This window comes from Geotrypetes seraphini, chromosome 1, assembly GCF_902459505.1.
Source record: "Geotrypetes seraphini chromosome 1, aGeoSer1.1, whole genome shotgun sequence".
Lineage (NCBI taxonomy): Eukaryota > Metazoa > Chordata > Amphibia > Gymnophiona > Dermophiidae > Geotrypetes > Geotrypetes seraphini.
In genome coordinates this window covers 201,988,114-202,004,728 of record NC_047084.1, presented here as the reverse complement: position 1 = coordinate 202,004,728, position 16,615 = coordinate 201,988,114, and the positions used below count along the sequence as shown (strand labels likewise).

At 43.9% G+C, this 16,615-nt stretch overlaps 1 protein-coding gene across 15 annotated transcripts in view; it reads left to right on the top strand.

Annotated features, from left to right (window-relative positions):
* The window catches only part of PCM1 (pericentriolar material 1), an 869,560-nt gene that overhangs the window by 578,546 nt on the left and 274,399 nt on the right, over positions 1 to 16,615 (top strand). For 10 of the 15 annotated variants that reach the window (XM_033944006.1, XM_033944000.1, XM_033944055.1 and 7 more), the window contains one exon: positions 1,920 to 1,976. The exons of the other annotated variants lie outside the window; for them this stretch is intronic. In XM_033944006.1, coding sequence (XP_033799897.1) covers positions 1,920 to 1,976 — 57 coding nt within the window. The remainder of the gene's footprint in view (positions 1 to 1,919; positions 1,977 to 16,615) is intronic. 15 annotated transcript variants of the gene reach the window in all.

Below are 16,615 nucleotides of genomic sequence, written 5' to 3'. Positions count from 1 at the left end.
AGTCTTCAGAAGGGTCTGTAGGTTGGATCACTGAGAGTGGGTCACCTTTCATGAATCCAAGCTTGGGGGTGGGGGGGATAGGCTCTCCGCTCTCTCACCTAGCTGTCACCTGGTTCATTAAAGTGGCTCTTCAGTTGCACCCTGGTACGTCTCCCATTCCCATTCTGGAATCTTAACACCGTATTGAAAGGTCTCAGTAGAGCTCTATATGAGCCCTTATGGAAGACTTCTCTTCTGGATCTTACGGTCAAGGTGGTGAAGATGTCAGCAAGATGAGTCTCTGAGCTTCAAGCTCTGTCCCATAGGGAGCCGTTCCTTAAGATTATGGAAGCAGGGCTTTCCTTAGGCCAGTTCCCTCCTCCTTTCTGAAAGTAGTCTCTGCCTTCCATGTTGTTCAGGAAGTCTGTTTGCCCACTCCTCACCCTGTGGGATCTAAGAAAAAGTACAAAGCGTTGTATATGCTGGATGTCAAGCAAGTGCTTCTCCGGTTCCTAGAAATTACCAATGAGTTTCGCGTATCAGATCACCTTTTTCTTCTAACCACTCATGCTAACAAAGGGGAGGCCAGCGTCTAAGGCAGGGGTGGGCAACTCCGGTCCTCGAGGGCCAGAATCCAGTCGGGTTTTCAGGATTTCCCAATGAATATGCATTGAAAGCAGTGCATGCAAATAGATCTCATGCATATTCATTGGGGAAATCCTGAAAACCTGACTGGATTCCAGCCCTCGAGGCCCACCCCTGGTCTTAGGCCTTGATTTCTAGATGGATTAAAATGGCCATTATCTCCGCATAATGTGGGCTGCAGTAAGCGGGATAGGAGCCTCAAATCTCTACTTGATTGCAGGACATGTGAGCAGCTATAAGCTCTGTATAATATAAGCTCTGTATTAGTGCTGGTTGCACATAGTTTTGGATCTGTTTTGATCAGTTATTTGAATGCTTTAATGTTAATTGATATGTTTGTTACAGAGCAGAACAGAATTGTAGTGTTGGGGATTTTTTCCCGTTTCCCTCCTTCCAGTTATGTCTGTTAAAACAGCGCTGCGTCATTGCTTTTGTACAAACTGAGGGGGCAGGAACAGTTTCCTAAGAAGGAGGCAGAGTTCAAAAGATGATTGACAGCATTCTGCAAGCAACTTGTGAGTTCAGATGCATAACTTGCATTCACATCTACAAGAAAGAAGATTATCGTGGTAAGAACTTAATGTTTCTTCTTGCCCACTTGATTTAGCAACTGCAAACAATCTCTTTGTGTATTACTCAGGTGTCTCATTTATGGAATTTCCTACCATTTCCCCCCCCAAAAAAAAGTATCTTTGAAGTGTTGTACAATCAATATTATAATTAACTTTTAATGTTTAATGTCCAGTCTGATCAAGGTAGTTTTCAAAATTAGTAGTAGGTATTAGCTTGAAATTTTAGGTGGCCCTCAGAGCTTTCTTGTGTTCACACTGTGGCCCTTTACATTAGAAAAGTTAGAGACCACTGTTGTATAGTATCAATTTGTTTTCTTAATTTAAAGTTTTTTGGTTTGTTTTGGGGGGGGTTATGAAACAAATGGCCATATAGCTATCTGGTTTTCATACTGTCATGCTCAAATGTAAGCAGATGTTAATCTTTAAATTTTAAACCAGGTTTTCCTCAGGCAAGGTAAACTTTATTCATGTCTTCATTTTGACTAATTATGGGAGTGTTTAGATTTGATCATCTGAAGATCACTTGTTGGAGAAAGCTGTCAGTTTACAAAATTTATTAAGCCATGTGAATTGCTGAATCTCTAAGATTAATTTAGATCAGAATATTAATTTAATGGATTGTTTTTCATACTACCCATATTGTTTCATAGAAGCCCATTCTCTCTTTCTAGTATTGATTTCTTTTCTGGTTGTCACTTTATATCTGTCCCCCCTTTCCTACAGCACATGCTAGGAGAGTACTGCACGAGTCTAACAGAAATGCATGTATTGCGGCACCAGGTAATTCATTAAATAGCTTGGCTTGAACACTTTCTACATCTTTAACTGTAATGTTGCAATTGTTTAGACATACATAGATTGATTAGCTCTCTAGTAAATTATGATAGCTATTTCATTAGCATATAAATATATACCATTATCCAGATGTTTCCTTTGCCAGTGCTGGCAGTGGATATTCAGCTGTATTGGTGATGTTATTTTTGAATGTGAATATCCTTAAGACTACCTCATCACTATCCAGATAGTGTAGTGGCAATGCATGGATAGAGTAAGGGTGACAATGATATTTCCAGTGCAATAGGTGTGTCATTCTAGACAAGTGGATTATGTCCCCATGGCCAGGAGCCATCTGCAGAAGGAATCCACTATGGATTTTTTGTGTGTCCCTACAACTTCACTGTGAGCTCTACTGCCACCTGCAGTTTTTTCCTTGCATGCAACCCAGAAGGAGTGTTTCTCCTCTGCTCTCTCTTTTTCTTATTTTATTTGGGGGGGGGTTATTCTGTTATTTGGGGGGGGTTATTCTATTCTTATTTTATTTGGGGGTTTTATTCTGCTCTCTCTTTTTCTTTTATTTGTAAGCTTTAACCTTTATTCAGTAACCTTTATTCAGTGTTCAGAACTTTCACCTTGGTTTCAACTCTGCCTGTGTGGAGAAGCAGACGTCTGCAGCTGACAGGCTGATCTCTGGTGGTACCTGTTTTGGAGCTTGGGGCCATCCCTACTTTTCATCCTTACCTACTGCTTACCAGGAATTAGAGCGCAGGCTGTTAAGCTTCCTTAGGAGGCTCAGTGGTGTCTCGCAGGATGCCGGCTGCATTTTTCAGTTTCCCTTCTTTATTGTTAGCACATCTGTCGGTCCACGGGGGTGGAGGTAGGGTCAAATACTGTGTCTAACGGGCAGCCTGAAGATCAGCATTGAAAAGATATTTCCAGCTTGAGGCAGTGACATGTCTCATTTCCAGCTACTGTAAGAGAGCTGAGGCAGGCTGCAGCACATTGCCAACACAGGGCACAGTGAGTAAGGCTTTTATAGCCTATGAAGTGAATATGAAGGTGTCTGAAAACACAGTTTTGAAGGTTTCTGAGTGTTTCCCTGTGTTCCCAATCTTAAAAATCCTAAATTTGCCTTTTTTAGTATTTGAGAAGTTTGTTTAGCGATTTTAGATGCAAAAATCTTGATGGCAGCCATCTTGGATATTTTGCAAATTTATTTTTTTTCCCAAAAGATCCCTGCACTCTCAAAACTTAATATTTTGCCTCAAAACTGGTTGGGATGGAGTCCTTGGGTGCTTCTACCCCAAATTCATGCTAGGATTGTACAAAACTTGTGCCTCAGCAGCGTAATTGGCGCCGCATGGCACAGACCAGAAAAGTGGGAACGGCCAGCTCAACCTCTCCTCTGCATACTAAGATGACTAAAAAGATAGCTAGACCATTGGGGTGGCCATTTCTGTTTTCGAAGCTTGGCAATAGTGACTGTTCAGCGCGCAAGGACATGGATGCCCCGCAGCCCAAGTTTCCAAGTTTATTATTCCAAGTTTATTATATAATTTGATTAATCGCCTATCACAATTTCTAGGCGATGTACAATTTCATAAATAATCAAATATGGGCAACAAATCAGACAAACAATAGACATATTGAATAAAAAATAACAAATACAATCATTTCTATACATAGTTTAACTTATACATATAATATCAAGGCAGAGGGAAAATTATTAATGGGTTACAATCAATATTAATTTAATAACGTTTAAGGAAAAAACAATAGGAAGGGCAACAGATAAAATTTATAATAATATATAAAATAGAAAGTAAAAAGAGACCGAATCTTTAAGATTTATTCACTAAAAGCATCTATAAAAAGGAAACTCTTAAGTTTGGACTTGAATTTATCTAAGTGCTTTTCCTCTCAAGAAACCCAATGTAGTTTCGTACTTCCTGAAATTTTTGTGGAAAGCCTTTCACAAGAGCTGTACTTCTCTTGCGCAGTCCCCTTGCACTTCGGACTTGTCTCCTCACAGCATAGCCTTGCAAGGCGCATCTTCACAGTCTGCCGCTGTCCAGGACTTGGGAGACACCTTTCTAGCAGATGTGGTTGCTGATCAATTTGTTGATCCCTTATTTTGTGGGGATGCTGCTCCCATGTTAGAGGACCCGGGAGCGTATGCAGGCTCTTTAGATTGTGCTTTGGCTTTGGAACCTGGAAATGATCCCACAGTTCTGCGTTTTAAGTCTTCTGCCTTGCTGGATCTTTTTTCAGAGTCTGCGCAAGTTGGATGTCACTCAGCTGGCTTTTTCTACTACTTCCTCCCTTATGTGTGGAGTAAGAGCTCAGTCCTCAGCTTTTCCATCCTAATATTAATGTCTTGTCTATCAAAACTTAATAAACTTGAAACTTGATCTCGGAGCAGTGGGACTCTCCAGAAGGAGCCCTCAAGGTAGCCAGAGCCATGTCCTGGCTATATTCTATGGCACAGGAGTGTCGGCAGCTTTTAGTCAGCCTAAGGTAGATTCCTGACCTACAAACTGGAAGACTTGGAGAACCGAGCCTGCCGCAGCAACTTGCAAGTGTGGGGATTATAAGAATGCCAAGGAGGTGGTGACCCGATTGTCCCACTGGCTACTACAGGAGGAATTGTTGGACCTTCAAGTGGAGAGTTGGGACCCAGGGTGCAGAATCGTCCTTGGGACATCGTAGCATGTTTTCAGAATTTTGCCCTGAAGGAAAGATTGTTGCAGAAGGGCCCATTCTTTAGGCACAGTGGAGTGGAATGGTGTTCAGGTGGAGTTTTTCCAGGATTTGGCAACGGCTACGCTGCAGAAGGGAAAGTCCTTTAGAGAGTTGACAAAGACAATGACCCCAGTGAAATTCAAATACTGTTGGACTTTTCCCTTCGGCTTGGTGGTCACTATCAATGGAGTGCATACCCAGGTGTCTTCTCTGTCAGCGGCAAAGGATTTGTTGCAGAAAACTGGAGTGGATTGCACGCCTGGCATGGAGGCAGTGGAGCAGAGAGGGGAAGTGTGCCAGTACCTTGTGGAATTCTACTGGCAGCTGTCGGAGAAGCGTTGACCAGCTGCCCAAAACTTGAGACTGCATTGGACCTTTAGAGGTAGTTAACTACATTTGTGTGTTTATTTGTGCGGGGAGGCTGGGGGACTGAGTGTGTGGTGGGGTGGCTATTAAGGATGAAAGGAGTGTTGCGTGGTGGTAGGATTGGGCGCCTCTTTTTTGATTTTTGGGAGGGTAGGGTGGTATTGTAGCGTATAAGGGTATAAGTGAGATGCGTGATTGTTATGAAAATGGGGCGGGATGGGACTGTTGTATGCGTGTTGGGCTTGGAGTGGTTGTGCAAGGGGATGCTTTGTCAGCAGGCTGCCTAGACGGGTTCTTCCTTGTGTGCGAGTGGGAATGTGAGGGAGTTCTCACCTGGATCTGGGGATGGGTGGGGGTGGGGGGGAAGGGGTGAGAGTTGGGGGTATGTGGGAGCAAGTTTGGCAAAATAACAATGGGGGTAGACCTTTGAAGGCGGTCTCTTATAATATGAGAGGCCTTAATTATCCTTTCAAATGGAGGACATTATTTAAGGAGCTGGACATGGATACAAGCTGACGTTTGCTTCGTCTAGGAGACGCATTTGATAAAAGCGCATGAAAAATATGTAGCAGACCCTCGCTTCCTGGAGCGCTATTGGGCTTCTGTGAAGGGGGTAGGAAGAAGGGAGGGTTACTCTTGGCCGAAGATCTGGGTTTTGTTATACAGCATAAGATTTGTGATCCAGGGGGTTGATATCTTTTATGGATCGGGGATATTCAGAGAGAACTGTTCACCTTGGCTAACCTGTATGTTCCCAATGATCAGCAGGGTCTGTTTTTGCAGGAGTGTTTGCCTCTGATTCTAAGTAGTAATGAATGTTCCCTGATTTTAACCTTACTAGGGCTCCTAATTTGGATAATTCTGGGTCCACAGTTAGTTACCATAGAAAAGATAGGAGAGATTTGGGGAAATTCCTGGACAAACTTAATGTTGTGGATGTCTGGCGGTGGCTTCACCCTTTGGGAATGGACTATTCTTTTTTTCACATGTCCACCTCTCCTAATCACATTTATGAACATAAGAACATAAGTATTGCCGCTGCTGGGTCAGACCAGTGGTCCATCATGCCCAGCAGTCCGCTCACGCCTGAGGTGGCCCTCAGGTCAAAGACCAGCGCCCTAACTGAGACCAACCCTACCTGCGTCCGTCCGTGTTCAGCAGGAACTTATCTAGCTTTGCTTTGAATCCCTGGAGGGTGTTTTCCCCTATGACAGACTCCGGAAGAATGTTCCAGCTCTCCACCACTCTCTGGGTGAAGAAGAACTTCCTTACGTTTGTACGGAATCTATCCCCTTTCAACTTTAGAGAGTGCCCTTTCGTTCTTGTCTACTAAGTCTATCCCCTTCAGTACCTTGAATGTTTCGATCATGTCCCCCCTTAATCTCCTCTGTTCGAAGGAGAAGAGGCCCAGTTTTTCTAATCTTTCGCTATACGGCAGCTCCTCCAATCCTTTAACCATCTTAGTTGCTCTTCTCTGGACCCTTTCGAGTAGTACCATGTCCTTCTTTATGTACGGCGACCAGTGCTGTACACAGTACTCCAGGTGAGGGCGCACCATGGCCCTGTACAGCGGCATGATAACTTTCTCCGATCTGTTCATGATCCCCCTTCTATATCATTCCTAGCATTCTGTTCGCCCTTTTTGCCGCCGTCGCACATTGCGCGGACGGCTTCATTGATTTGTCGATCAGAACTCCCAAGTCTCTTTCCTGGGAGGTCTCCCCAAGTACCGCCCCGGACATCCTGTATTCGTGCATGATATTTTTGTTACCTACATGCATTACTTTACACTTATCCGCGTTGAATCTCATCTGCCATGTTGATGCCCATTCCTCAAGCCTGATTATGTCACGTTGCAGATCTTCGCAATCCCCCTGCATCTTCACTACTCTGAATAACTTCGTATCGTCTGCGAATTTAATTACGTCGTTTGTCGTACCTATATCCAGATCATTTATAAAGATGTTGAAGAGCTTGGGTCCAAGCACCGAGCCCTACGACACTCCACTGGTGACGCTCCTCCAGTCCGAGTATTGTCCATTTACCCCCACTCTCTGTTTCCTATGCTCCAGCCAGTTTTTAATCCACGTGAGTATTTCACCTTCAATTCCATGGCTCGCAATTTTCCGAAGTAGTTGTTCATGCGGAACCTTGTCAAATGCCTTCTGAAAGTCCAGATATACAATGTCGACCGGGTCGCCCTTGTCTATCTGCCCGTTTACTCCCTCGAAGAAGTGCAGCAAGTTTGCCAAACAAGATCTACCTTTGCTGAAATCATGCTGGCTGGTCCTCATCAGCCCATGTCCATCAGGGTGATCAATGATGTGGTCCTTTATCAGCGCTTCTAACATCTTTCCCGGTACCGAGGTCAGACTCACCGGTCTGTAGTTTCCCTGATGTCCCCTCGAACCTTTTTTGAAGATCGGCGTAACATTCGCCACCTTCCAGTCCTCCGGAATCTTTCCCGATACGATCGACAGATTGGCTATTAGTTGAAGCAGTTCAGCTATGGTCTCTTTCAATTTCTTGATGACCCTTGGATGGATGCCATCCGGTCCCGGGGATTTATCGCTCTTAAGCCTATCAATCTGCCTGCATACCTCTTCTACACTGACCGTTAACACTGTCAGTTTCCCATATTCACTCCCAGTATATAGCCTAATGGGTTCCGGTATGCTGTGTATATCCTCTTCGGTAAATACAGACGCAAAAAACGTGTTCAGTCTGTCAGCGATTGCTTTGTCCTCCTTTAGCGAATGTTATTCGTTGGCCATCCAACGGTCCCACCGCTTCCTTTGCGGGTCGTTTCCCTTTGATATATCGAAAGAACGGCTTGAAGTTTTTCGCCTCCTTGGCTATTTTCTCCTCATAGTCTATTTTGGCCCCTTTTACCACCTTATGGCACTTGCGTTAATGCTGTTTGTGCTTATTTCAGTTTTCATTTGTTTTTGATCTTTTCCATTCCTTAAATGAGTTTTTTTTTTGTCTCTGATCGCTTCCTTTACCTCTACAGTGAGCCACGCTGGTTCTTTATTCTTTTTCCTCTTTGATCCCTTGTTGATATGCGGTAAATATATATTTTGCGCCTCGGTGACCGAATCCTTAAAAAGAGACCAAGCTTGCTCTAGCGTCTTTACAATGTTTATACTCTTCTTAATCTTCTTCCCCACCATGCGTCTCATCCCTTCATAATTCCCTTTTCGGAAATTTAGCACTATAGCCGTCGTTCTGGACCGATGTTTCGTTATCTTTTCTTGGAGAAGGAATTGGTGGCTTCAGTTAGTAGAGCTGGGATTGAGAACATTCAGTGGCGTACCAAGGGGGGGGCGGGAGGGGCGGTCCGCCCCGGGTACCAAGCCCTGAGGGGGTGCTCCCGGTCCGGTCCAGTTCCCCCCCCCTGCGCCGGGTGTCGCGTCTGGAAACAGCCTGCAGCAAGATCGCGATGCCAGAGATCTTTGCCTGCTTCGACTGTTTCCTCCGCCACGGTCCTGCCCCTCCTCTGATGTCAGAGGAGGGGCGGGACCGCGGCGGAGGAAACAGCCGAAGCAGGCAAAGATCTCTGGCATCGCGCGATCTTGTTGCAGGCTGTTTCCCCAGGGCAGTAGCGTACCAAGGGGGGCGAGGGGGAGGTCCATCCCGGGTGCCGCCTTAGGGGGGGGGGTGCACAGCTGGCCCGGTCCCTATCGCGCTCCTACCCTCCCAGCGAAAGCAGCATCGGCGCCATTATCGAAAAAGGTAATGGCGCCAGGCCTTGGAGCACCAAGGCAGACCGCTTCTCCCCCCTCCCAGCCGAAACCCCGCTGACCATCCTATCTCTCCTCCCCCAAGTGAACCTTTCCGACCCTCCCAGCGAAAGCAGCAAACCTCCCTCCAGTAGCGTCGGCTTTATCCTCCCTCTGCCGCATCACTGATGACGTCATCAGTAACGCGGCAGAGGGAGGAGAAAGCCGCGAAGGAGGTTTGCTGCTCTCGCTGGGAAGGTCGGAAAGGTTCACGGGGGGGGGAGATAGGAGGGTCAGCGGGGGTTCGGCTGGGAGGGGGGAGAAGCGGACTGCCTCGGTGCTCCATTACCTTCTTCGGGCAGCAGCAGCGTTTACAATTCGCTGCTGTTGCCGGCTTCAGGCCTTGTTCTCTGCCTGGTCCTGCCTACTTCCAGTTTTCATGAAGACAGGACCCGACAGAGAGGAAGGCCTGAAGCGGGCAACAGCAGTGAATTGTGAATGCTGCTGCTGCCCGATGAAGTTCAGGACATCAGGACATCGGGGAAGGAGCAGGAAGAAATCGGCTGCTGGCTTGGGGGTGAGGGTAGGGAAAGAATCGTGGAAGTGGAGAAATCGGCACGATGGCTTTGTGCGGGCTAGGGGGAGAGAGAAAGAAAGGAAAAAATAAAGAGGGGGGGGCCAGGGGGAGAGAGAAAGAAAGGCAGAAAGAAAGAGGGGGACCAAGGGGAGAGAAAGAAAGGCAGAAATAAAGAGGGGGTCAAGGGGGAGAGAAAGAAAGGCAGAAAGAAAGAGGAGGGCCAGGGGGAGAGAGAAAGAAAGGCAGAAAGAAAGAGGGGGACCAAGGGGAGAGAAAGAAAGGCAGAAATAAAGAGGGGGGGAAGGAGGAGAGAGAAAGAAAGGCAGAAATAAAGAGGGGAGCCAGGGGGAGAGAGAAAGAAGAAGGACCAGAAGAAGGACCAGAGACTCATGAAATCACCAGACAAAAAAGTAGGAAAAATGATTTTATTTTCAACTTAGTGATCAAAATGTGTCCGTTTTGAAAATTTATATCTGCTGTCTATATTTTGCACTATGGCCCCCTTTTACTAAACCGCAATAGAGTTTTTTAGCGCAGGGAGCCTATGAGCGTCGAGAGCAGCGTGGGGCATTCAGCGCAGCTCCCTACGCTAAAAACCGCTATCGCAGTTTAGTAAAAAGGGAGGGGGAATATTTGTCTATTTTTGTATAGTTGTTACTGAGGTGACATTGCATAAAGTCATCTGCCTTGACCTCTTTGAAAACCCGCGGAATATAAATGATAATTAACATTTTCTCTGCGTACAGCGTGCTTTGTGTTTTTAAAATTTTATTGTTGGTAGATCATTTTGACTTGGCCACAAAGGTAAGGGGGAGGGAGGGAGGGGAACTGCTGAAAGACATCTAGTAATCCTTGCAGGCTTGAGTGCAGGGAATTATTTTTGTAAAATCATGTTTTGTTATGTGACTGGCATTATCTAGACTTTAATTTCTATGAATGAATAGAATGAAAATGATATAAAATTACTTGCTTGTTTTTATGTGCGTGCGCTGAAGGAAAGTGGAGAGAGAGTGGGCTGAGGATGCTGAAGGGAAATGGGGAAGAGAGTGAGGAGAAGACGCTGATTTATAAATTGACAATTGTACAGAATATTGTTTCTTTTTATACTTTAATATAAACAATTCAAGGCTTGTGTGGATGGAATCAGGTGGTTTGCGGGGATGGGGACCGAGCTTATGGGGATTAGTCCAATAAAATGGTATTTTTTTATTTCTCATTATTTGTTTTATTTTTATTTGTTAATTTATAAAGTGGTGATTGTTATGTATCAGGTTTTTCAAATTTACATCTACTGTCTTTATATTTTGCACTGTATTAGAGGACATGTGTTACTGTTTTTTGTGGTGTTGCATTGTATCCAGGGTCTGGTTTCTTGGCGGATCAGTTTAACTTTTGTCTACATATTTCTATTTTTAGTTTGTGATTATTCCATTTTGGGCGAGGGTGTATCTCTGTTCTGTGTGTTCTGAAAAAGACATAGTTTTCAGTTGGCATTGACTACAGGACCAATTGACTGTGCGGGATCTGGCTTGTTTAGTTTTACAATGTATGTGTTGGTGTTCTAGTGCTCACTGCAATGTTTAAGATGCAGCCTTTTCCTAGGTACACTCTTGTGGTGCGATATGTAGATTGGTACTAAAAATCATATTTTTCATATAGATGGGGGGGGGGGTGTCAAAAAATGATGGGCCCCGGGTGCCACATACCCTAGGTACGCCACTGAGAACATTACTTGGTCAGACCATTCTCTGGTGTGGGTTACACTACGTAGGGCTGAGGCAGACCTGGGGATCCACTATTGGCACTTTAATGAAAGTCTGTTAATGGACCAGGGTGTGTGAGCAGATTTGGGGTTTTGTTGAGGAATATCTTCTCCACAATGATAGCAGGGAAGCATCACTAGAGGCGGTGTGGGAAGGGATGAAAGCAATTATGGCGTAGGACAAATGATGTTGATAATTATGATAGTTTCAAATTATGCCTTATGGAATATCTTAGTTTGTGTGAGAATGAACGAAATAAATATTATAAGGAACGGATTACTCAGGCTATGAATAGACCAAAAGAATTATTTAATACAGTAAGTTACATGATCAGTATTTATGATGGTGTTGTTGAACATTGTGATCTAGATGTGGAAAATATGCTGTTTTTAGTGGATAAAATGGGAGGAGATCAGGGGCCCTTTTTGGATTTTGATTTAAATCTTGAGTTAGATGTGGAAGTGGAGAAATGGTGTCAATTTGATAGAGTGGATAAAATGGATGTTTGTGAAGTTATTTGTAGGTATACACCAACCCGTTCAATACAAGACCTATCCTCATCAACTGTCATTAATCAGATGGTTGAGAAAATGACTCCAGTAATTACTAAAATAGCAAATAAATCATTGGAAGGTGGTATTTTTCCAATGGTTTGTAAAAAAATTAATTGTTAAACCAGTTTTGAAACAAAAATGCTTGGAGACGAGTGTTATGAAAAATTTTAGACCAATTTCTATTGTACCTTTTGTCGGCAAAGTTTTAGAAAAAATTGTTCTCTTAGTTAGATAACTTTGTACAAAAGAATGACTGTTTGGATTGTAACCAATTTGGTATTCTCAAAGCAGATAGTGTAGAATTATTTTTGATTTCTCTAATGGATATGGTACGACTAGTGATGGATCAACATATGACATTCTGCCTTGTGTTACTGGATATATCAGGAGCATTTGATTCAGTAAATCTTCACAGACTGTTGCTGCGATTGTCAAAACTTGGAATGAATGATGTTGTTTTCAAATGGTTCAATACGTTTCTTGCTGGATGCTCTTTTCAAGTGAGGAATGGATGTAAGATATCTGAATATTTAGTAAAGACAGAAGTACCACAGGGTTCGGTGCTTTTTTTGCTTTTATTTAACATTTACATGGCTGCTATAGGTCAATTATTTCAATCTTTGGGAGTTGAATATCGAATATATGCAGACAATATCATTTTTTTTTCCTTCCCAGTGAGTGGTTGGGGTACAGATTTGGAAAACTTATTGAGTAATTGCTTGAGCAAAATTGTTGAGTGGATGGAAGAGCAGGGTCTGAGATTCCTTGGATTGCATACATGAAATCTATACTACATACTTAAGATTCTTATTTTCCTTTTATCTATTTCTTATGTAATATGTTGTACCCTCACTTCTTGCATTCTGTAATTTGCTGATTGTCCAGTCTTCTTCGATGTGAACTGCCTAGAAGTCATTCGACTGTGAAGAATAAAGTTATTATTATTATAAAACAGAGGTAATGCTTGTAGGGAAACCTGATTATAAGTGGCCTAAGGAATTGAAAGTAATTGCTGATGTACTCCCAGTGAAAGAGTCTATGACTGTCCTAGGTGTAAGGCTGGACTATAGCCTTACAATGAATTTACAAGTAGCTAAGACAGTACAAGCATGCTTTGCTCAAATACATTTGTTGCGTTGAGTAAAATCCTTGTTGTTACCTTTGATTTCCGTACAGTTGTTCAGGCAATGGTTTTGTTGAGGCTTGATTATTGCAATGCCTTGTACCTTGGAATAACCAAGACAAGGTGTAAGGCATTGCAAGTTGCCCAAAATGCAGCAGCAAGATTGATATTGGGAATATTGAAATATCACATTTCACCTTATTTCACAATTACCATATTTTTCGCTCCTTAAGACGCACTTTTTCCACCTCCCAAAAGGGGGTGGAAATGAGGGTGCATCTTAAGGAGTGAATGTTAAAAAAAAAACCCAAACAAGACCCATACCTCTTTTTGTCATCCCGGCGGTCTAGCGCATTTTCCGCACTCCTGCCTGGGTTCCGCTGCTCTCTTCTGGCTGCGTCAGTGGCACAGCGGTGCAGGAGGTAGGCACATGCTTTTTTCATGCCTGCTTGGTCCCTCCCTGCGCTCCGCATGGCTGCCTGTCAGTTCTCGCGGGATGAGAACTGACAGGCAGCCATTCGGAGTACAGGGAGGGACCAAGCAGGCACGGAAAAGCATGCGCCTGCCTCCTGTGCCGCTGCCGGAAGAGAGCAGCGGAACCCAGGCAGGAGCGCGGAAAGCACGCTGGACCGCCGGGATGACGGGGGAGGTACCGGGGGAGGGAGGGGGGAGTGCCTGCCTGCTTTTGCCTTTGGGCTGGCTGGCCGGGTTGAACTGGGGTTGGCTGGTTGCTTTTGGGCTGGCTGCCCTGGGACTGGCTGACTGGTCGGGTTGACTGAGGGCTGGCTGGTTGGCTTGGGTCTGGCTAGCTGGCTTGGGGCTGGCTGGCTGGCTTGGGATGGGTTGGCTGGTTGCCTTTGAGCTGGCTGACTGGCTGGCTTGGGACTGGCTGGCTGGCCGGGTTGACTGGGGGCTGGCTGGGGGTTTGGGAGCTGGCTGGCTGCCACTAGATATGCCTACCATTAGACGTACCCACCACTAGATGTGCCCTGTACCCTGTCCCAGCCTACTACTAGACTACCAGAACGGGGACAGGGTACAGGGCACACCATTTGGTTCAGAAGTTTTTTTTCTTGATTTTTTTTTTTTTCCTCTCCTATAGAGGTGGGTGCGTCTTATGGTCAGGTGCATCTTATGGAACGAAAAATATGGTACATTGGTTGCCAGTTGTTTTCAGAATTCAGTATAAAGCAGTAATGATTTGCCATCAATTTCTGTATGGCTTTATACTTGAATCATTTAAGAGCAACATGACCAATTAATTACCAAATAGATCTTTGCGTTCTGAAAACTCAGCCTTACTGAAAACAAATGCTAATCCAAAGTACATTGAGACCAGTAAAACGACCTTTTGTTGTGTAGGGGTTAAACTGTAGAATTCACTTGTTAGCCAATTACAAAAATGCTGTGAAAAGGGCAGTTTCAGAAAATTACTTAAGACAATTATTTGTAAATGCCTTTTTTAGATAATGATTCTTTATTACTGCTGCTGGTTGAATAATTTTTCTACGACTCTGTATAAGCCTTTTGGCTTTTATTTTATAGCTGGTTCTCTGAGGATTATTTGTTCATGTCTGTCTGATTTTATTTTTTTACAGCTTTTGTGTATGTAAAATTATGTAAACCGTTTAGGTCTAAACGGTATAGAAATTTTTAAAATAAATATCCCTAGCTTCCTATCGTAAAAAATGTAAGTGGAAAAAGCGGGCGTGACTTGTTCAGGAGTTGGGCAGATTGGAAGGGGCACATAAGTGGGCAGCCTTGGATGGGGGCCTTTTTGGTCATTTATGGTAGATCCATTCTGTTGCAGGATTTATCAATGGAGGAGATGGAGTTCAAGTTACGGCTGTTAAAATAGACATTTTGAATTTGGCAATAAAGCTAGCCAGCTCCTTGCTCATCATTTGCGGAAATGGAGAACGCAGAACAATGTTACACAGGTGCAGTCGGGGGCAGGAACGCTATATACTAAGACCTCGGAGATTAGGGAACAATTTGTCAGATATTATCAGACCCTGTAGAGTTCTGATCCAGGAGTGGATTTGGATTCTTATTTAGACTCGGTACCGATGGAGCGGGTATTAGATGACAATGCTAGGCGCTTGGATAGACCTATCACAGACATAGAATTTCGGCAGGCGCTACATTCTATGAAGCTTGGAAAGTCTCCAGGACTAGACGGGTTTCAGTGTGGTTTTATAAGCGCTACCAGGATATGCTTATCGTTTTGTGAACTTCTTGGAGGAGGGGTCCTCCTTGCCATATTTTATGCAGCTCGCTGGGATTACAGTATTGTTGAAGGATGGTAAAGATCCCACACATTGTGCCTATATTGCTGTTGGGTGTGGACACCAAGCTATTTATTAGAGTGCTAGCTGATAGGGTGATGAGTTGGTTGCCTAGCCTGGTTCATATGGACCAATCAGGGTTTATAGTTGGGTGGCAAGTAGGGGACAATATTCGGAGGGTGCTGAATTTGATGGAGCAGGCTCTGGTATCTCAACAGGAGATGTACTTTTGTCCATTGATGCAGAAAAGGCCTTCAGTCAGGTGGCCTGACCATTTATGTTTAAAGTGTTAGAAAAGGTAGGGTTTGTCCCCTGGTTACACAGTTGGATTCAGATTTTATATACTGTACAATTGAAACGAACAAGATCCGTTTCTTGGTCCCGAAATCGTCCTGCAAAACATTCTGTCATCTATTTCAGACGTCCGGAGGCAATTCCCCTTAGAAAGAAAGATACACAGACAGAGTTCTAAAGGGATAGCCTGTTTTTTTATTAGTCTGCATTCATTATATATCTTCAGTGGTATTAGCAGATGACGTAAGTACAGACCATATCTAGTGACAGGATACATAGGCTTCAAAGAAGTAATCAAAAAGGAGCAGGATATGTACTTCATTGTTTAAAATCAAAAGGTGTAAAAAGTTTCCTTTATCTATCTCAACCGGTACATAGTAGTGGGGGGGTCGAGCCTTCATTGTCTGAGAGTTAACTTCGTTAACATAAATTAAATGACCTCTTCCCAAACCATTAAGAGAGTAAACACCCAACATTCTACATTTGATTACTTCCAGCATGGACAGAGACAGATAACTTATCCATTAAAATGTGTCCTTTCATAGACAGAAAACCTATCCCTTCCTTTCACTTCCCATTGGCAAGCATTAAAAATAATGGGGGATATTTTGGGACTTTTGTTATTATTGGTCGTGAGACGAGGCAGGGATGCCCGCTCTTCCCACTTTTGTTCGCCTTGGTGTTGAAACCATTTGCCCAGAGGGTATGGAATAGGGTTTTCATTAGAGGGGTTTGAATAGGAGCCAGAGAGCACAAATTGTGCCTGTTTGCTGACGATGTCCTATTCACTGTGACAGATTCGGAGAGCTCTATCACAGCAGTGGTTAAGGAGTTGGGTATTTATGGTCGGTTATTGGGTTTCTGGGTTAATATGAATAAGTCAGAGTTGTTGACTATTTCTTTATCGGTTGGAGTTCAGCAGCGAATTTGGATGGTGTTTCTTTTTTGTTAGGTGTGATGGACCTTATGGTACCTGGACATTTATTTGGGATTGCTGGGATCCAATCTGTTTGATTTGAATTATGGACTTTTGTTGCGTCATATTAGCAGGAGTTCGAATCTTGGGACCGGTTGAGTTTGTCTTCGGTGGGGAGGATCTAAGTGGTGAAAATTATGGTGTTGCCTCAGATTATTTTTTTATTCTAGATGCTACCTATTTGGGTGGGGAGAGCTGCTTTAGATAGATTGCAGGCCCAAGTTTTTCATTTTATAT